The sequence below is a fragment of the Schistocerca piceifrons genome, chromosome 1, assembly GCF_021461385.2.
Source record: "Schistocerca piceifrons isolate TAMUIC-IGC-003096 chromosome 1, iqSchPice1.1, whole genome shotgun sequence".
Lineage (NCBI taxonomy): Eukaryota > Metazoa > Arthropoda > Insecta > Orthoptera > Acrididae > Schistocerca > Schistocerca piceifrons.
The window spans coordinates 204,601,466-204,623,139 of NC_060138.1; the positions used below are offsets into that span (position 1 = coordinate 204,601,466).

Genomic DNA, 21,674 nt, shown 5'->3' on the forward strand with positions numbered 1-21,674 from the left:
AGAGAGAGAGAGAGAAATGTATGAAGTTCACATTTTTTCTACAAATGTTCATTTTATTTAAATTTTATATTTTTCTTTTATTAACGTTGACCAAAGATCATGACTTAGGGATGTCATGGAAAATCTAAATCAGGATGATGAGATATGGATTTGAATCATTCTTCTCCTGAATGCGAGCCACTGTGCTAAACATCATGCAACCTCTTTCGATTTCCTATGTCACTAACAGTTCAGTGCACTAATGAATAGGCTGATGAAGCTCACAGATATTATAGAATACACAAACTACTTCTGACTGAATAAAGACATTCCCTGCAGGCCCACATGCAGCTCTTGTTGCTGTGACTGCATTGTTGCACAAGTGCTCAGCTTCAAAAATTAACATGCCGTGAGATTAGTTGTTATTCCAAACAGGAATTCCACTGCCCCAATTCTAGCTAGAATGGCGTGGCTCAAAAGAACTAAGTTCTACGACGACCCACCCTCTCCCTTCCAGGAGGGAAAAAGGTGTGTAAAAAAACTTTTACAAGAATGAAGATCAGTGACGGGCCACTATCAGATCAGTGGCGGGCCACGTGCACCCCATGAGCTGTGATCTGATTTACCCTATCCATCATTCAGCCATAGTGTGCCTAGAAAGGGGCCATAAAAATCTTCACCTCGTACCAAGTCTGATTTGATCCATTATAAATGGTTTTTGAAACACATACCAAGTGGTGTAAAGAATTTAATGGATAATAAAACAGACTTCAAACACAAACTGAAAAGTGCATGAGAACTAAGAGATGATAAATGTGGTGAGTAAGAGTGTAATGAGCAGTCATAAATATTTGTGGTGTATTGTCATCCATAAAAATTCCATTGTTATTTGGTAATGTGAAGTCCATGACTGGCTGAAAATGGTCTCAAAGTAGCAGAACATAACCATTTCCAGTCAATGATCAGTTCAGTTGTGACAGAGGACACAATCCATTCCTTCTTATTATGACAGCTGCCACCCACTCCACATCAAACGGTCTCTTCCCTACAGCCTAGGTCTTCATGGCAAACGAATCTGCTCCAGTCCGGAATCCCTGAACCATTACAACAACAACCTGAAAACAGCTTTCGCACCCCGCAACTACCCTCCTGACCTGGTACAGAAGCAAATACACTTCCTCATCCCCTCAAACCCAGAACCTCCTACAGAAGAACCCCAAAAGTGCCCCACTTGTGACAGGATACTTTCCGGGACTGGATCAGACTCTGAATGTGGCTCTCCAGCAGGGATACAACTTCCTCAAATCCTGCCCTGAAATGAGATCCATCCTTCATGAAATCCTCCCCACTCCACCAGGAGTGTCTTTCCGCCGTCCACCTAACCTTCGTAACCTCTTGGTTCATCCCTATGAAATCCCCAAACCACCTTCCCTACCCTCTGGCTCCTACCCTTGTAACCGCCCCCGGTGTAAAACATGTCCCATGCACCCTCCCACCACCACCTACTCCAGTCCTGTAACCCGGAAGGTGTACACGATCAAAGGCAGAGCCACGTGTGAAAGCACCCACGTGATCTACCAACTGACCTGCCTACACTGTGACGCATTCTATGTGGGAATGACCAGCAACAAACTGTCCATTCGCATGAATGGACACAGGCAGACAGTGTTTGTTGGTAATGAGGATCACCCTGTGTCTAAACATGCCTTGGTGCACGGCCAGCACATCTTGGCCCAGTGTTACACCGTCCGGGTTATCTGGATACTTCCGACTAACACCAACCTGTCAGAACTCCGGAGTTGGGAACTTGCCCTTCAGTGTATCCTCTCTTCCCGTTACCCATCAGGCCTCAACCTGCGCTAATTTCAAGTTGCTGCTGCTCATACCTCACCTGTCATTCAGCAACATCTTTGCCTCTGTACTTCCTCCTCGACTGACATCTCTGCCCAAACTCTTTGTCTTTACAAATGTCTGCTTGTGTCTGTATATGTGCGGATGGATGTGTGTGTGTGTGTGTGTGTGTGTGTGTGTGTGTGTGTGTGTGGGCGCGCGCGCGCGCCGCGCGCGCGGGGGCGCGCGCGCGCACGCGTGTGTATACCTGTCCGTTTTTCCCCCTAAGGTAAGTCTTTCTGCTCCCAGGATTGGAAGACTCCTTACCCTCTCCCTTAAAACCCACATCCTTATGTCTTTCCCTCTCCTTCCCTCTTTCCTGATGAAGCAACCATTGGTTGCAAAAACTTGAATTTTGTGTGTGTGTGTTTGTGGGTTTATCAACATGCCAACGCTTTCGCTTGGTAAGCTACATCATCTTTGTTTTTAGACATATATGTACATATCTACATATGTCTACACGTACATATGTACATATACTTGTGTAAATTTGCGTACATACTTATGATGATAGTGATAGCCTACACACTGGAATTTTACAGTACAACTGCTGCTAGTCTCTGACAGATGCTGGAAGGTGACACACAATATTGCAAGCAGTCCATTATTTGTCCTCTGATAACAGGCACTTATATGGTGGGGTTATAATGTGTGTGGTGCACAATATGGCAGTCCTCCCTTGTCACAGTCAGACATGGCCAACTGGATCTTTGACGAGTATGCCTTCCCTCATGCCCCCATGCAGTCCAACCTCAGGCCACTGTCACGTCTGAAAGCCCCACAAATCTAAATGCTGCGCAGTCTGACCAGACGACTAAATAGAGACCCACAGTAAAGTCCCTTTGAAAAGGTTGTTAGGTGCTGATAATGCTGCTTCACAAATGTATGCGGCTTCTCCATGGTCTTCACATTGGTAACTCAACATCTGACACTGTTCATGTCCCTTATATTTCCTACCAGGCTTGGTAATAACCCTAAATACTCTGGTGGCTGTTTTACCTGTCACAGAGAATTGCAACTCTTTAATTATTTGCATACCATCTCCTACTTCCCCCTCCCTCCCCCCCCCCCCCCTCCCCACTACCCCTCCATGGTGTGTATGTGTTTGAAGTTCATTGATATCTAACCATGTCTTCAGGGTGCTTCACTTTTTTTGTCAGGAAGTGTATTTGTGGAAAATGCCAAGGGATCAAACAAGATGTCAGATTGACTATGTCTTAATAAAGCAAAGGATCAGAAATGAAGCCAAGGACTGGAGGAGCTAGACGAACCTTGACTTTAGTGTCACTTGATGTTAAAGAACGTAAAGAGAAGGCAGCTGAACTGTTGGAACATAGACAAGTTGAAGATATCAAAAACTTAGAAGCCCTTGCAACAAAAAAAGAAAAAAAAAACAACAACCTCCAAGGAGTTACTGGTGTTGATAACTGATGGCGTGGGGGTCAAAGAAATTAGTAAAGGCAGCAGAAAAGATACTAGGACTGAAATAGGCAGTAAAGAAGCTGCCATAGGTAATATATACGATACTGGAATTAATAAAGAAACAGTGAATGTGTAAACATGTTGAAAGTGATAAGCAACCTGAAAGGTACCTCAGTAAAATTAACTGGCAATGCAGAGAAGCTTAAGAAGAAAGGGTAGAGGATACAATACATGCCATGATAAAAATACTAAAATGATATTGGATAATGTAGATGCTACACAGTGACTATTAAATAATGACTTTAGGGAGCACATAGCAAGGAGCACATTTATTAGAGATGAAAAAGTAATAGGTATATGTACACCATCGATGGCAATCTTACAGGAATTGGGCCAAAAAGTCTACAAAGATCCATCAGAGCCATGTATGAAATTTCTGAAACTTTGGAAGTTGTATTAGAATTTGAAAAAATGTAATTATTAGAATACAAGGAAAGCAAGAGTGAATGGGTATATCAATCACTGCACAGTCAGTCTAATATCAAATGAATGAAAAATACTCCTGACTATTTTATTAAAGACTGTAGGAAAAAATTTAAAGTGATTTAGTAGAAGACTAGTTTCATGTGTGGCTTGGCTGTTTCTTGGATAGCTCGGTCATTTGTCTTAAAGCTCGGCTGTTTTAAAGCCAAGGAGCTGTAAATCTGAGCAGTGGTAAAGCTGGGGGTTATAAAGTGTATAACTATTGAACAGTGCATAGTTTCTGTTGTTTAATATTTCAATACTCATAAAGTATGTAACTAAATATAACATAACTAATATGAAGCAAATGCTAGAATAGTTCACTTGATCAGATAATGCTTGACATGAGGAAACAGTGAACTTGTTTTATAATTTTATGAAGAAAAAAGGATGGCGTGAACCACATATTTTTTTACTGTAGTGATATAATTACAACAAAGATATGTGGTTTAGACTACTCTCTGTTCATAAAATGATATCTTTTTTTTCCTTTCCCAACTGGGCTGGTAAACCATCTGTTCATGAGCTAAGATTTCATAACACATATAACTGTAATCTTGCTTATTATTACTGTGTCTGAAAATGTAAAAGTGTGTCTAATCTATCTAAAATTTGAGAAATTAAATATGATATTCTTTTAATTCCAGAATGTTCGTCAGAAGATACTTGACATAATGTCATCAGAATGTCAAAAAGAACATAAAAAACCTGAAGAATGTAGTAAGAAAGTAGTATCTACTACAGATGTGGCTTCAACAAATAATAGGTGGTTTGATGGTAAGCGGAATCAAGGACATTGCCTTGTACAGATATTTACATACAGTTCTGTCATGGAAAAAAAATGTTCATGCAGCAGCTGAAAGTCAATATTGCGAAATTTTTGTTGAGAAATGTTTGTATGGTAAACAGGTAAACTCTTTCATATTATTTTGAATCCTGAAGGTTTTGTTTATGACATGAGTACAGACTTAGCATTTTTAACACTTTCAGTGTTGATGTAGTTTGTAGTTGCCGTCACCTGCAGACTGGGTAAAATCAGTTTTTTTATGTAATTTCATACTGCTGTACAGCTCACTGTTATTGGAATTCCAAAACATTTATATGTTTATTGGACTTTTTACGTTAAGTACTCAAATTTTGGGGCCAATAATTCAAAATTTGAAGGCACCATTGAAATTTCAAGTCAGTGATATTTATTGCAAAAAATAAATAAATAAATAAATAAAATAAAATAAAATAAAATAAAATTGTAGAAGAATTACAGTACTGTTATATACAATGAAACATGTTATTATCCTCTAAAAAAATATCTACAAAACACTTGAAAAAAAGAAAAATAACAATAAGCATAAGTTCAGTACACAATTTAGCGTTCATAGTGGACAACGGTGTGATAAACTTTGAAGCAGGGGGAGATACACAACCCGACATTACATTTGGTGCAGTCATATGAGGGGTCCTTTCTTCCAGCCTTTCCTGTTAAACAGGAGCATAATTCATAATATAAAATTCTGGGAAGCTAACAAAAAAACCATTCTCAGCAACAAAATCTGAAACAAATCTTGACTTACTGCTATTTTCAGACGACGTATAATCTGAATCGTCATCAGACAGCCCTGTTTCACCATCTGAAAACTCGCCAAGGACTTCATAAATCATTTGCTCCAAACTTTTATCCTGTTCACTGCACATATGTAAAAGAAAATCAACACGAAAAGACTCAAAACAAACGAAACTGACAGGATACCAATGCCAGACAATGTCTATGAAGTAAGCTACAGACAAAGTCTTTCACAAATACAAGGTATTCCACTGGGCTCGCTGCTGCCATGTAGCGCTCACAGTTGAAACTATGAAGCCTGCAGACCACTCAGACTTCGCGGGAGTCATAAATATACGTTTGACGCCACAGAGAAACATTGTAACTGCTAAGACGTAATATTACGTCGTCCACACAATTCTGTTTCCTTCTGAAGACGTAGTATTATGTCGACTGCACGCTAAGTGTTAATAACTTACTGTATTATCAAATCTACTGAATCTGATTTCCAAAGTAGTTTACTTTTGGATGATGACATAACACAGGTGCAAAAGATGAAACATCGCATGCTAAGTAATTGCGTTATTTGATTGTAGTTAGACATCTGTTTTCAGGACCACTAATTCCTTTGTTTCATCTACCAGAACTCTTCTATGCTACTGAACTGTACCAGATGTGACTTTAAATCAGCTGCCATTACTACTACAATGCCTGTCATTAAAAACTCTGTGTGACCAACATTTATAGCATCTGGTATATTTGCATCCCTCTATCCAGGCTAATCTCATGTCCAATGGTTTCAGCTGGTAAAGGCTTGACATGGGCAAGGCAAATGTGTGGCTCATCAGTTCGGAATTTGTCAGCATCATCAGTCCTCTGCAGCTACAATCTCTAAATACTTCAGTGACCACTATAGAATGTCGTATATTGTATGTTACAGAAAGTGTTGATCTGATCTTAACAATCTAGGCTATGAAGAAGTTACAAATCTGTTACTCCCCCTCCCCGGCCGAAGAAGTGCCCCCCTTCTTTGGCCGAAAAAGTGCCCCCCTTCTTTGGCCGAAGAAGTGCCCCCCCTTCTTTAGCATCTGCTGGTGATCGGGCTCCCTCCCTGGAACCCTCTCCCCAGCGTCTCTCAGGCCAGAAGACTGTCACCATGACTCGGCCACGAGGCGCACTATCTGTGCACCCTGAGGTCGCCCGGTCTCTTTCATTCCCCAATCTTGCAGATGCCTGTACTCCCCCTGTGTCTTGCCCTCCTCCCCCTCAGAAAGAGAAGAAGAAAAAATGTCAATCCCACGACAAGGTGCCCCCAGTGGTGCCAACTACCCTCTCGTAACCAGAGTCTGACATCTTATTTATGGATGTCACCCCACCCTTGTCGGTGATGACTATTGATAAAGTGACTTGACCTTCTCCTCAGCTCCTTCATGCCTACCTTGGACTCATGCCACACGACCGTCCAGTGGAACTGCAACGGATACTATCATCACCTACCGGAAATGCAACGTCTTGTCTCCTCTTATTCTGCGTTCTGTCTTGTTCTCCAAGAAATGCATTTCCATGATGACTGCTCTCCAACTTTCCATGGTCATCGTGTGTTCTGTTGGAACTGTGCTGGCGCTGGGATAGCATCTGGTGGAGTCTGCACTTTGGTTCGCTCTGATGTACTTAGTGACTGGATCCCCCTACGTACCACCTTGGAAGCGATAGCAGTTACAGTGCAAACGACTCCAGCAATCATCTTTTTCAATGTGTACCTCCCTCCAGGTCAGCCTCTTGCTTATGTTGCACTATCTACCTTAATCCAGCAACTCCTGCCCCCGTTTCTCCTCCTTGGGGATTTCAGTGCCCACCATCCACTGTTGGGGAGTGTCACTTCAATGGGTCAGGGTATCCTGATCAGCCAACTTATGACATACTTCGATTTGTGTCTCCTCAGCGATGGATTCGTTACCCACTTCAGTGCCGCTGATGGCACCTTCTCTGCTATCGATCTCACGATGTCCTCCCCTGCCCTCGTGGCTTCCCTACATTGGTCATCCCATGATGACCTTTGTGACAGTGAACACTTTCCCGTGACACTTTCATTCCCCTGCTGCGCCAGGCAGACAGACCCTCACATTGGGCATTCTGCAGTGCCAATTGGCCTTTATACTTGTCTGCTGTCCGCTTTGACACCTCCCACTCGAATTTCATTGATGTAGTTGTGCAAGGCATCTCTGTCACTCTTCTTCATGTTGGCACTGCTCTCCCCCTCTCCACGAGGCTCCCTTGTCATCGGCCAGTCCCTCGTATGTTTCCTCCCTGGGGATGTATGCCTTTCCATTGCAGGTTTGGTCAAAGCTCTGTAGCGTTCTGGGCTGCCAGCAACATTCAACTGTCCAGGGTCTGAACCTCCAAGGAGCTCTGTGCACTGATCCATTGATCCTCACGAAACACCTTGCGACACACTTTATGATGGCATCGTTGTTCACTTCCTACCCTCCTACCTTTCTCCAGCAGAAATGCAGAGTTGAACAGACCCCCATGCATTTCATCGCGCACCGTGTTGAGCCCTATAATGCACCTTTCGATGAATGGGAATTGGTGCAGGCTCTTAGGTCTTCATGAGACACAGCCAGAGAGCCAGATTCCATTCACAATCAGATGATTCAGCACTTGGACATTCCACAGAGGCAACAGCTCCTCAGGGTCTTCAGTCACATATGGCTAACGGGTGCTTTTCCGTCACAATGGCGAGACAGTATAGTTATCCCTGTCCTTAAGCCTGGGAAAAACCCACCACTGTAGACAGCTACCGCCCCATTAGCCTTACAGATGTGCTTTGTGAACTGCTCGAAAGGATGGTCAACTCCAGATTATGTTGGGTACTCGAATCTCAGGGTCTTTTGTTGCCGTATCAGTGTTTCTTCTGGGCAGAGTGATCTCCAAATGACCATTTACTCCGATTGGAATCAGCCATCTGACAGGCTTTTACTCACCGCTGGCACCTTGTCACAGTTTTCTGTGATCTACATAATGGCTTGATGCCATCACATTTCAGTTACCCTCCATGACTGGGGCTTCCATGGTCCCCTTCTGATTTTTATCTGTGGGTTTTTATCTTACTGGCTCTTCCAGGTCCGCATTGGCACTTCACTCAGCACCCCTCAGATTCAGGATAATAGTATCCCACAGGGTTCTCATTGCCATAGATGGGCTTGTGACCTCTGTTGGGCCTCTGATTACCCCGGCGTTGTACATTGACAGTTTTTGCATCTGGTGCATCTCCCACTCGGTGGCATCTGCTGAGTGCTAGCTCCAAGGCGCCATCCAATGGGCCTCTGCATGGGCTACCGCCCATGGCTTCCAGTTTTCACCCCTCCAAAATGCGGGTTATGCATTTTTGTCGCTGACCTACAGTACATCCTGATCCAGAACTTTATTTAGGGAACCAGCTCCTCAATGTTGCAGCACAGTCCCTTTTCTTGGGCCTTTTTTTGATAGCAAGTTGACATGGCTACCCCACATTCACCACTTAAAAGGCTGCATGCATGAAGAAGCTTAATGTTCTCTACCTCCTGACCCACACATCATGGGGTGCAGACCGTTCCGCTATTCTCCATCTTTACCGTGCTCTGGTCTTGTCCAGACTCAATTATGGTAGTCACGTTTATGGTTCAGCAGCTGCTTCCACATTGAAACTCCTTGACCCTGTCCATCATTGTGGGGTGTGTCTGGCTATTGATGCCTTTTGCACTAGTCCTGTTGATAGTCTCACAGCAGCAGGGATTCACCCTGTACACATCTGATGGAGCCAATTCCTTGTTTCTTGTGCAGTCGCCATTCGCCAATTCCTTGACCGTCCTGTATACCGTGTGCTCTTCACCAGTGAGGGATTGCATCTCGCTACCCTCTGCTGGGATCTTCATCTGCACTCACTGGACTGCACCCCGTGTCTTTCCTCCCATACCACTGTTTTTTGCCATTTACGCATTGTCCATACCTGGCCCACCCATTGTTTCCTCCTATATAACGACCCACCCCCACAATGTGGTTGTGGCGCCAGACTGACGATATCTCACATATTGGTGGCATGTCCCCTTCTTTCGACTCTTCATGCTAAGTATAGTTTTCCTGCTTCCTTAAATTTAATATTAGCAGATGATCCACGGATGGTTGACCTGGTCCTCGGTTACCTCCATGAAAGTGGTTTTTATTTCCAGATATAAAGTTCTCGTTTAGTCCTGGAGAAGGGGTGGGTTGGTTGTGGTTGGGACTACTTTTGCAGTCTTCACGGTCTGTGACCCCATGACCACCTTCCCCCTCCCTTTTTTTACAGTTTTTAGATTTGGTCTCACCTTTTATGCTTTTACTATGTCTGTTTAATGTTCATTTTTTTATAATTTGACTCCTCTGACTGAATCCGTCCACTTTCAGCAGACCCTCTCTCTTATGTAACCCACTTTGGAATCACAGGACTGATGACCTCACCATTTGGTTCCATACTCTCTCAACTAATCAATCAATCAATAAATCAATCCACCTCTTCCTCCATCTGTCTGTCCACCTCTTCCACTGTCTGTCTGTCCACATCTTCCTCCTGCAGTCTGTCCACCTGTTCCTCCCACCTTCATCTGTCTACCCTCCAGGGGCTCAGCATTCTTTTGCTGGGTATGGGCTTGGCGACCTCTGGTAAGTGCCGCTAGCCATGTGTTACCATAAACTCCGGGCATTCTTCAATGAGCACTGTGCGCCGTGGTGGTGGAATGTTGTGTGTTTCAGAGAACGGGGTCCTTGGTTTCACTACTTGGACTGCTAGGAAGGTGCACACCTCTACAAAAGCACCTCAACCTCAAGGTGTGCTATGTGCTAATGAGGTGAGTGGCTGTTGAGGTAAAACTGTTTCTAGTGGGAAACCTCTGGGGCACCTGCCGCCCTCCATTTGTACAAGGCTTGCTCAGGCATACAGGGCTCTGCCGGGGTCGACATTTGTCTCTCTAGTGTCTCGTGGATCCCTGTGGAATGGTCTCATCAAACGACTGCTCCTGAAGGGGTGAGTATACCGAGTTACTATGTACATCCTCTCATCGAAGGGAGCTCAGTCAGTCAGTCCCCCTGAGAAAAAGTCTCAGACTCATTGTAACAGGGCTTTAGTGTGCCATAACACTTTCATTCTAATAAAGAGAACAGGAGGAATCTTTGAGAAGGTCTCCCTTTTCTGCATTGGAAAGACATTGGAGGGTGTTGCTGGGTCTCAATAAAGTTGCTAAGGACTTTGTAATGGAACATTTCTAGTTGAAACTGCTAATTCAAACCAAGTATCTAATGTTCTGGGCTGTAAGGCACTGGGTGACTACCCAGTCGAGGCTGAGTTGCATAACACCGTTAACTTTTGTAAAGGCATGGTTATGTGCTCCAATATAATGGAGATGGACCCTGCAGAGTTACATGAAGAATGGAAAAATATGGGTGTCACGGAAGGAGTGCAGAACTATACGAGGAGAGTAAATGACACATTGGAAAAATCTGCAACATTTATTCTAATGTTTAGCATTCCAGAGTTACCTGAACACGTCCTTGCAGGCTATATCAGTCTCAAGGTTTGCCCTTTGTTCCTAACCCAATGCGATGCTTGAGATGTCAAAGATCTGGCCATACCACTATGGGATGTAATGGGAGGACTATGTGTGGTAATTGTGGAGGCTCAGCTTGCGAATCAGGCAATTCTTGTCCACTTCCTCTGAAAAGTATCACTCAGTACGGAGCAGGAAGAGTGAGGTCTAGATGAGGAAAGGAAAATTCAGTAGCTGAAAGTCATGAGATGCATACTCTATGGTGAAGCTAAAAAAGCTTTCAAAGCTATGACCTCCAATTTTTGCTACTTCTTTTGCGTTGACTCTTAAGAAGCCAATCACCAGTGTGGTGTCTCAACACAAACTTGGACCACAGATTCAAGTATGAGGACATGCAGTTGTTGGTGTACCTTTGGGGAAAACTCTATGCCTGAACCAGAAGTCATTCAGAAGCCATCGGCAATGGGCTTACAATCTAAGCAACGTACTGCTGCCCACCATTGGAAGCCTACTAAGCCATTCCCGCAACCCAAGCAACCAACTCTTCTCTTAAGTAAGGAACGAGTCCTTCAAAAAGTGGTTCAAAGTTGAAGAATGTGGCAGTTAAACCTTCGGATCATTGAGTTCTCTGTCTCTCAGATGGGGACTTTACTCTTGAAGATATGGATTTCCAATTGGAGGAGAGCCAGGGTCTAGCTAACGTTCCCCCTGACCTCCTGGGTAAATCATCACCTCTGAGGGACAAAGATAAGACTAACCATCGGTAATCAATGGTTCCCACAGTTACTTCTGTGTTCCAGTGGAATTTAAATGGATACCGATCACATTTGGCAGAATTACAGCTCATGGTCCAGGAGAAACAGTTGTGCATCTGTTTGTAAGAAGCGCATTTTAAAATCACTGACACACCTGCATTAAGCGCTTACCATCCCTACACCAAGGACAATATTACTGGACTCAGCGCTAAATTTGGAGTGGCTGTTTCCATGGATGACAGATGCCACTCCTCTCACGTTGATCTTAACATGGCCATACAAGCAGCTGCCATGAAAATCCTAGCACTATTTAACATCACAGTGTGTTCTTTATATCTTCCACTTCATACTACAGACACACTGAAAGGACTATTCTGGGCACTCCCACACGCAGTCCTCCTTTTGCATTTTGAGGGGGGGGGGGGGGGGGGACTTTAGTGTGCACAATGTGATGTGGGGCTTGGTTACCACTTGCTCCCAGGATTGAATTATCGAGTGACTCATCAGTTCTGAGAATATTTGCCTTTTGAACTCAGGTCAGATGGCACACTTTCCCACAACTACAGGGTCTTTTTTCAGCCATTGACATGTATTTTTGCTCCCCAGCTATTGCAGATTCAGTTCAGTGGGAAGTGGCTGTAAATTTACATTCTAGTGACCACTTCCCAGTGTGGGCCTGTCTGCTGACTTGGACAGCAAACAGGAAACCATGAAGATGGATGATTCAAAGGGCAAATTGGTTGCTGTAGTTGACAGGCTATTTCTGAAAAGAAGAACGGTGGCCCATATCACTTGTGAGATCCCCCAGTCTAGAAATCACCTCAGATGACGACCTGTACCTTGGTGGAATGATGACTGTTGGTTGGCAATTAGAGCCAGATGAACAGCTCTATGGAACTTCAAACATCGTCCACCTACAGAAAACTTTCATGCCTTTAGATCTGTGAGAGCACATGCGAGGTGAGTGACAAAAGAATGATAGAGGGATTTCTGGAAGGAATTCCACTGCACAAGTTTGGGAATCGATAAGGCAGATTTCAGACAAGTGCAGTACACATCCTCTTACGGGCTTGTAAGGAATGGGGTCTTTGTGGACACACCTTAAGACTTGGCTCAGGTTTTAGCTGAACACCTTTTTTACAGTCGCTGCATCATCTCTGTAGGACTACAGAGACAAGGGAAGCTCCATTCTCTGTGTGGGAACTGGAATGAGCTCTGTCTGTGGCCAGACACACTGCTCCAGGACCTGATGAGCCTCATTAAGATATGCTCTGACATGTGTGACCTGAAGCGAAAGGACGGTTCTTCTCTTGTTTCAATCAGATCTGGTTTGATGGACGGTATCCCATGATTTGGAAGGAAGCAATATTAATTCCATTCTGGAAACAGGGCAACAACTATAGCACCTAGCTGCCATCTCGTCTGGCTACTCAAGTCCCGAGCTCACATGAGATGTTCCCAGTGCTGTTTCAGGCACTACCGTTCTGCCCTTGACAACTTAATTGTACTGGAGATGGCGATACAGGAGTCCTTCTTACACTAAAACCATTTGGTTTGTGTTTTTTGACCTCGAAAATGCCTATGATACTACTTTGGAGGTACAACATCCTTCGCCAACTTCATGATTGGGGACTACGTGGACGTCTACTGCTTATTATCCAATCCTTCCTCCAGGGCCGGTGCTTTTGTAATTGCTTTGGTGATGCCTTGTCTGACTTGCTTTGTTCAAGAGAATGGAGTCCCCTAAGGCAGTGTACTCAGTGTCACATTGTTTGGCATTGCTATTATCAATGGCATTTCCTCCACAGTCAGGAGTCCTGTCGAATGCTCTTTGTTTTTGGATGTCTTCGCAGTTTTCTTCTCTTCCTCTGATCTTACAATGACGACGAGGCTGGTAACCTGGACCAAGACAACAGGTTTTCAGTTCTCACCAGAGAAGACTGTCAATTTTAACCATCCTCATTGAAGTTTTAACCAACCAGTGCTCACAATGGGGGACAATATTTTTCGTTTTTCAGGAAACTATACTTTTTGGGTTTATTATTTGACTCAAAATTAACTTGACTCCCACACCTGAAAGACCTATGAAGAAAGGGCTTCCAGTCAGTGAATATTTTGAAATGCCTTAGTGGAAAATCATTTGGAAGTGACTGGTCTTGCCTCCTGCAATGTTATAGGGTGTGTGTTCAATCACGTTAAAATTATGGCAGTGGATCTGTGGATCAGCCCATATTTAGTACTCGAAGATATTAGATGCTGTCCACCATGAGGGCATTCGGATATTGACTGCTGCCTTTTGGACCAGCCCAGCTCAGAATCTGTGTGCAGAGGCTGTTTAACCACCACTCTATATTTGGCTTGACAGACACTGAAACTCTCAGCATCACCTCAGTCATTGGCATCTAGTGCAGTGGTCCAATCTAACTTTGAATGGCTCTTCAGGAATTGGCCTTGTGCAGCTAAACCATTCAGGATATGTGCTGCTGATTGTTTCGAGGATCTTGATGTATCAGACCTTCGAATACACAGCCAGGAATGGAACGCGTTGCTGCATTGGTGTCTTCAGAGACCCATAGTAATTTTATGTTTAGCATGGGATAAGAAAACTTTTACTCCATTTTACATTTTTACAACTTTTTTTTCCTTCCATTTTAAGTACATACCACAGTTTCATGGTTTTTTTATACGGGTGGATCCCAGCAAGAAAATGTCCTCGGTTGTTTTGCTGTTTTCCCTGATGGGGTTTTCAAAGTACAATTTGCAAATTATGATTCAGAGTTATACGGCATTATGATGGCACTGGAGAGGATTTGCAGACATATCTGTACAAGGTTCTTTGTCTGTTCCGACTCGTTTAGTGTGCTACAAGCATTTCACCAAATGCATCTAGTAGACCAGTTGATTCAGATTCAAGACTCCTTACAGTGGCTCTAACACCAAGACAAGGTGATGATCTTTTGCTGGGCATCTGGCCACCTTGGGATAAAGGGAAGTAACATGCCCGACAAAGCAGCCAAGGAAGCATGTCGGTATGGTGGTATCTGTCAGTGTCCCATCCCATCACACATCGTTATTTCATTTTATGACAGACAAGTCATGTGTCAGTGGGAGACTGAATTGTTGAAGTTGACAGAAAGCAAACTGTGGTTGCTGAAATAGACCACACAGACATGGTGGACTTCATGTCAGCCTTGCAACTGGAAGGACGTTCTGCTTACCTGGCTGTGTGTTGGACATAGCTCTTCAACATATGGCTTCCTCCTATAGCAGGAGGATCCACCACTCTTTGAGGTTTGTGTTGTGCCTCTTTCAGTTCAATATATTTTGGCAATGTGTATCTTATATACTGATATCAGGGCAGTCCTCAGTCTCGATGGAGATCTGTCCACCATCCTCGCTGATACTGATTCCAGTGTTACAATAGTGGTGACATTTTGTGAACTGTCAGGCCTCATCCCTGAATTAGTGGCAGGCAGACTTCAGTGGTTATTAACTGCTCTGGATTTGGGGACAGCCTTCATCCCCATCCATGTGGTTGGCATGCTGACTTTTCATCAGAGCTATGATGACATGATGTTTGAGTGCACCTCATCTAAAATCATCATCGTCATCCTCATCATTGTCGTCGATTCTGTCTCCTCATATCCTCCTCCCCCTCTCTTTGTTCGTTCCCTCCACCCTGCTCTCTGACCGCATCTTCCTCCCCCCCCCCCCCCCCTCCCTCTCTCTCTCTGACCATATCCTTCTCTACTTCTCTCTTTCCATCTCAAACTCTCCATCTGTCTTTCCATCTCCACCTCCCATCTCTCTTTCCATTTCTGCATTTCTGCTTATCCCTCTCTCTTTCCATTTCTGCCTGTCATCCTCTCTTTCCATTTCTGTTCCACTAGCGCACCACTACTCTACACCTTCCACTTGCCTCATGCAACTCACCCTCTTTCTGTCCATTTCCTCCTCCTCCTCCTCCTCCTCCTCCTCCTCCTCCTCCTCCTCACTCTGTCCATCCCTTCCTCTGTCCATCACAAATTGTCCCCAGCCACGCTCATCGGTATGTGTACCCCTTGCAATACAGTACCATAAAGCAGGCTGATACTACTCCCACAACACACCTGTCGTGCAGGGCAGGCCACACATCAGGGACTTGAAACTCATTTGTTTGACCCTGATATACAGGCTACCATTCAAAGCAAGTCAAAAAAATATACCAGTACTACCCCAGCACAACATGCCTCTCACGCAGGGCAGCCTAATGTCGTGGGCAGGAATACTATTAGGCTCCTCCACAAAGCAGGTTGACTCAGCAGGCCAATAGGATTCCCACACAACATGCCTATTAGGTTGGTAGTCTATACAGCTGGGACTCGGAAACAGTGTTTTTGCCCATATCTTTACACATATTGCCACTACAAGGTTATAAACTCCAAAGTGATGATACTCATGAGGCCAGCTGTTTCTGTGCCAAAATTGGTTGAAATTAATAAAGGAGTTTGGGAGGAGATCATGGGGATACACACATAGAAATACAGATGGTTCAAAACCCCATTCATTATGGAAATATATTGGATCAAATGGCAGCAATAGACCTGATGTATTTTGAGGATGGCCATATTGAAACTGGTATAGTGACCATGCCGCAGTTGTGGCAACAGTGATTATTGAAGTGCGAAGGACAACTAAAACAATTAAAAAGTTATACATGTTCTGTAAATTAGATAAAAAAGTAGTGTCATATCTGAGTGAGGAACATGAGACATTTTCGACACAGACCAGGAGCATGTAGAGGAGCTATGACTCGAGTTTAAAAGAATAGTTGACTAGGTTCTTACCTAGTAGGATAGTTCATAATAGGAGGGGCTGATGCACTCACGGTGGAGAGTTTCTAACATTTTGAGATATGGAGTCACTGTAAAGAAACTTGTAAAGAAACAAAAACTACTTCATAATAGGAGTAAAAGAAAGTGTAGGGCTATAGATAAAGAAAAGCTGAATGAAACACATTTGCGTGTCAAGAAAGCAACGCATGTAGCCTTCAGTGACTACCATAGCAGAATATTGTCAAATGGTCTTTCAGAAAACTGCTTTCAGGGGCTCAGTATTCATTTGCTGAGTAGGGGCTTGGCGACCCTAGGGTTCCTGAGCAGGGGACTGATGGCATGTGGGGCTCTGTCTGAGTGGACCCTTGTTTCCCTAGCTGTTTGTGGGACCGAGGTGAACACTTTAAATCATTATTATCTCCTCCAAGTGGGAAGGGTGTACCACCTGGGACCATTCACACCCAGTCCTCCAAACGAATGAGGGAGGCTAACCCTCCTGGTAACCTGCATCAGTTCAATTGTAGTAGCAGGGCTCAAGGAGTCATAAGTCAAAATGTGTTTTTGGTCATTAAGAGGAAGGACAGGAGGTTTGAAAAAGTGTCCCCCTTCTATATCCATAAAGGCTTTGAATGACTTGCTGGAAGCCTGAAGTTTATTAAGTGGCTGCGGAATGGCTCCCTATTCGTCAAGATTAACAGGGCAAAGACCGAAAAATTGGGTGAATATGATGTAACTGTCGAACCGTGTAACTCCCTTAACTGTAGCAAAGGTGTGGTCACGTGCCGTGACATTATGGATATCGACATAGCCGAACTCAAACAGGAATGGGCATTATAGGGGATAGTGGATGTAGAGCAAAGGATACGTAGGAATAATGGAGAAATTGAGAAGACTGCCATCTTCATTGTGACCTTTAAGTCTCCAACATTTCCTGACCGCATCATGGCAGGTTTCCTCCAACTTAGGGCTAGGCCTTACGTACTTAATTCTATGCAGTTTTGGTCACAGTGCTGAGAGTGATCACTTCCCGATCTGGATTCACCTGCCAGATGGGGTGGACTCTGAAAGGAAACCACTGTGATGGGTCCTCGGTTGAGCCGATTGGACACTTCATAGCCAGTTGGCGCAGTTCGAACAGTGTGCAAATGTCGAGGCATGGGTGGATCATATTACCAAAATGATCCACCATGTCACTGCAGCATCCGTTCCATAGTCCACAGGACAACAGAAGAGGCAACCTGTTGCGTGGTGGAGTGTCGAATGCCGCTCTGTGATCAGGACCAGGCGTGCAACACTGTCTAGGTTCAGGTATGGGCCAACTGCAGAGAATCTAGCAGCCTTTCAGGTGGCGAGGGCAAAATGTTGCCAAATTATTAGAGAGAGCAACAAGAGGTTGTGGCAACAGTTCCTGAAGACCATCAATCATTCCACCAAAAGTTCCATTGTGTGGGAGACCATCAGGAGAATTTCTGGGAGAGGAGGCAGGTACCCCATGGCTGCTGTAATGGGAATGGCACTCACCAAACCAATCTGCAAGACATTGCCCAGACTATGGCAGCATATTTTGCCACAGTTACTGCAACAATCAGTCAGGATCCAGGTTTCCAGTACCATAGAGTGGTTGCTGAGAGGTATGGTTTGGATTTACAGACTGCCTCTGATGAAGATAACTGCCCGTTTCCCATGCAGGAGATGGATTCTGCATTGTTTGTGGCTCGTGACACATCCCCTGGTCATGACAGGATCCATTACAGTCTGCTGGGGCATCTCACAAGGGGAAACAAAGATATTCTCCTCGCACTCCATTTGGGTGTCGGTTCCTTTCTCGATTCGTGGTGTGAGGCAATTTTAATTCCTCCTATAAAACCTGGGAAAGACCGTACAAAAGTACTGTCCAGTGTCCTTTCTTTGTGGATGACTTCTCTGTGTGTTGCTCTTCTTTTAGCCTCACGCCGACGACACGTCCATTGCAACTAACTCTTCAACATTTGGATGAATGGGCACAGAAGAGTGGTTTTAAGTTTTCCATTCAGAAGTGTATGTGTGTGTGTGTGTGTGTGGGTGTGTGTTTTTAACTGTTCTCGTTCCATTTTAAACTTTGTAGAGTTGAGGATGAGGGACACTGTCCTTAACTTTAATGACACAGTGAAGTTTCTGGGCCACATATTTGACTCTAAGCTTATGTGGTTACCACATCTTAAGGACCTGAAAGACGGTCACTTAAGGTTTTAAGTATTTTAAAATGTCTTGGCCATAGTATATGGGGAGCAGTCAGGACTTGTCTGCTCCGCTTTTATAGGGCATTTGCGTGATCTCAGCTCGATTGTGGAAGCACAGTGTATGGGTCTGTGAGACTCTCGTATTCAAAGATGTTGGATGTGGTGCATCATGAAGGGATTCGGTTGGTCACTGGGGCATTCAAAACAAGTCCCGTACCAAGCCTCTGTGCAAAGGCTGGTGAACCTCAACTTCACATTGAGCGACAACTACTTACAGTGCACCAGGCATATAAAACACTATACACATCATACACATCCACCTACCATACCATTGCACAGCCTTCACTGGAAAGGCCTTTTTGTAACTGGCAACAGGCAATGAGGCTGTATGGGATTCGTTCACAGGACTGTCTTCTAGAGAAGGGGGTGGCCGGTCTTCGTGTTTCACATCGCAGTGGGAGCAGATTCTCACCTCGGCTTCTCCAGAGGCCCAGACTTATTATAGACTGACAGATTTTAAGAAAGATCTTACATCAGATTTTACATTTCAGTCTTTGTTTTAGATTTGCATCACAATTTCACAATAGTGTACACTGATGGCTCCAAGCAAGGGAATTCCCTTTGCTACTCTGTCGTGTTGCCGAACCATGTTACCAGCATTCGCCTTCCTGATGAGTATACTATTTTCTAAGTGAATTAGTGTATTTCCATGCAATCCTGAAGGAACTGGAGCAGATGCGTCATATTTGGGGCAAACAGTTTATCATTTGCTCCAATTCCTTTAGTGCCTTACAATCGTTACAGAACGTGTACCCAGCTGAGGAAATGGTTCGGCTGATACATGACCAACTGTACTTGCTCCAACGGCAAGGTAAACAGGTGTTGTCATTCTGCTGGGTGCCAGGTCATGTAAGGATATGGGGAAATGAACAGGCCGATCAGGCTGCCAAGGAGGCCTGCAGAGGACATGATGTGGCACAGTGTACTATTTCCCTTGCAGGCTGTCATTCTGCACTACACAGGAAGTGCATGCAGTTGTGGGACAAGGAATGGCTGGCAGTGACAGCCTATATGCTGCAGTTTGTGAAGTCAACAACCCAGGCATGGCATTCCTCCTGCCAGTTGATCAGGCGGGTTGAAGTGACCCTCACATGTCTTAGGATTGAGCGCTGCGCTCTCACACACAGTTTTTTACTATGATGAGAGGATCCCCATTTTGTGATGCTTGTGGCGTGCACATCTTTATACACCATATTATAATGGAATGCATTTTATGTCATGATACATGGGCAAAGCAAATAAAAACATGTGGTCAGCCAGCCACATCCATCTGTTATATTGTTTTAGCTCCTTGTACCAATTTCTCCCTGTGTCGTTAATGTTTTACTACTGACGCAATACTTTATTTTGTGGTTCTGTGTGGGTACGCACAGTTTTCCAACTTTTGTTACCTGTGTTTTATGTGCTGCTTTATCTACCTGTTTAGTGTATTTTACTGACACTCATCTCAATCTGGTTTTGCACGGGTGCTGTAGACCTTACTGTTGTGCGCCCATACAAACGCGTCCATGTCCATTTAGAAAACCTAAAGAAATTTGGGTGTGTTGACAAGTTGTTAGTGGCATCGTTTCCAGTCAGTTGCCCCCATGTTGGTCCGGGGGTTAGAATAGGCCCGAGGTATTCCTGCTTGTTGTAAGAGGCAGCTAAAAGGAGTCTCACGCATTTTGGCCTTTATATGATGATCCCCTGTAGGGTTTGACCTCCATTTTTCAAAATTTTCCTGAAGAGCGAGCCAATTGAGGAAGGGTGCCTTACACGGTGCATTGTGTCCATCATGCATTGAGATCTTTAGCCCACTTTGTCTTCGTAGCATTGTAGTCCTGCCCATTCTCCATCACTTGGGTGAGGACATCTTCCTGGGTGCATTTTCCACAAATGCACTATGCAGTGTCACTTTCTGTGCAGACGATGACCATGGACTTCTTTGCACCTCATATCCAGCACAGTAGCCAGTCCTTTGTGGTGGGGCCGCCATGTACCCTGTTGGTTGTAGCCCCCTGCCAACACAGGGATTGCTCTGCTGATGCCTGCACCATTAACTTCCCACATATGCCAAGGAGTAAATGCTCATCACCCTGGATCATTGGGACTCCCGACAATGGCCATCCTGCCAGTTGGCCTTTGCTGCGGCTGGATGGCACCCGTGAGGAGCGCCCCTGGTCGGAGTGGATGGCATCAGGGCAGATGACACGCCATGAAGCGTAGTACATCATCTCTTGCTGGTGGTCCACTGCCAGCAGTCTCTAATTGGGCAAAGTCTAACTTGAGTGCCAAGAAATATGACTGCAAGTCGTTCCCCTCCCTGGCTACACCAGGGGAGGAACACCAGACTAAGGATGGCAGTGAAGCCTATTTGCGTCGGTACCTCGCATGTACGAGAATTTATGGGGAATCTTTCATGTCCTTAAAGCCTCAGTTTTTTGCGGAGCATTTGGAAGACAAGTTTGGGGAGGTGGAGGGCTTGTCCAAAATGCGCTCTGGGTCAGTTTTGGTAAAAACAGGATCCTCAGCCCAGTCATGGGCATTACTCACTTGTGGCAAGTTGGGGGATGTTTCTGTTACCATCACGCCTCATAAGAGCTTAAATATGGTCCAAGGTATTATATTCCACAGGGACCTTCTTTTGCAGTCTGACGATGACCTGCATGCCAAATTAGAATGGCGAAGTGTTCATTTTGTCCAGCGCATCCATCGGGGTCCGAGTGATAACCAGGTTGCAACCAGTGCCTTCATCTTGGCCTTCGAGGGTGACACATTGCCCGATGGTCTACTGCTGTGACGTCATGCCCTATATCCCTCCCCCGATTCAGTGCTTTAAGTGCTGGTAGTTTGGCCATATGCCTTCCTGCTGTACTTCCAGCCCCACCTGTCGAGATTGTGGATGTCCATTGCATCCCAATACTCTATGCGCTTCT

At 44.7% G+C, this 21,674-nt stretch overlaps 1 protein-coding gene across 4 annotated transcripts in view; it reads left to right on the top strand.

Moving 5' to 3' along the window:
- Window positions 1–21,674, top strand: part of LOC124802633 — a 221,811-nt gene that overhangs the window by 60,065 nt on the left and 140,072 nt on the right. For all 4 annotated transcript variants that reach the window (XM_047263557.1, XM_047263533.1, XM_047263542.1 and 1 more), the window contains exon 3: window positions 4,461–4,590. Coding sequence is in view for 3 of the 4 variants with exons in the window: in XM_047263533.1 (XP_047119489.1) it covers window positions 4,461–4,590 (130 nt within the window). In the remaining variant the exon portion in view is untranslated. The remainder of the gene's footprint in view (window positions 1–4,460; window positions 4,591–21,674) is intronic.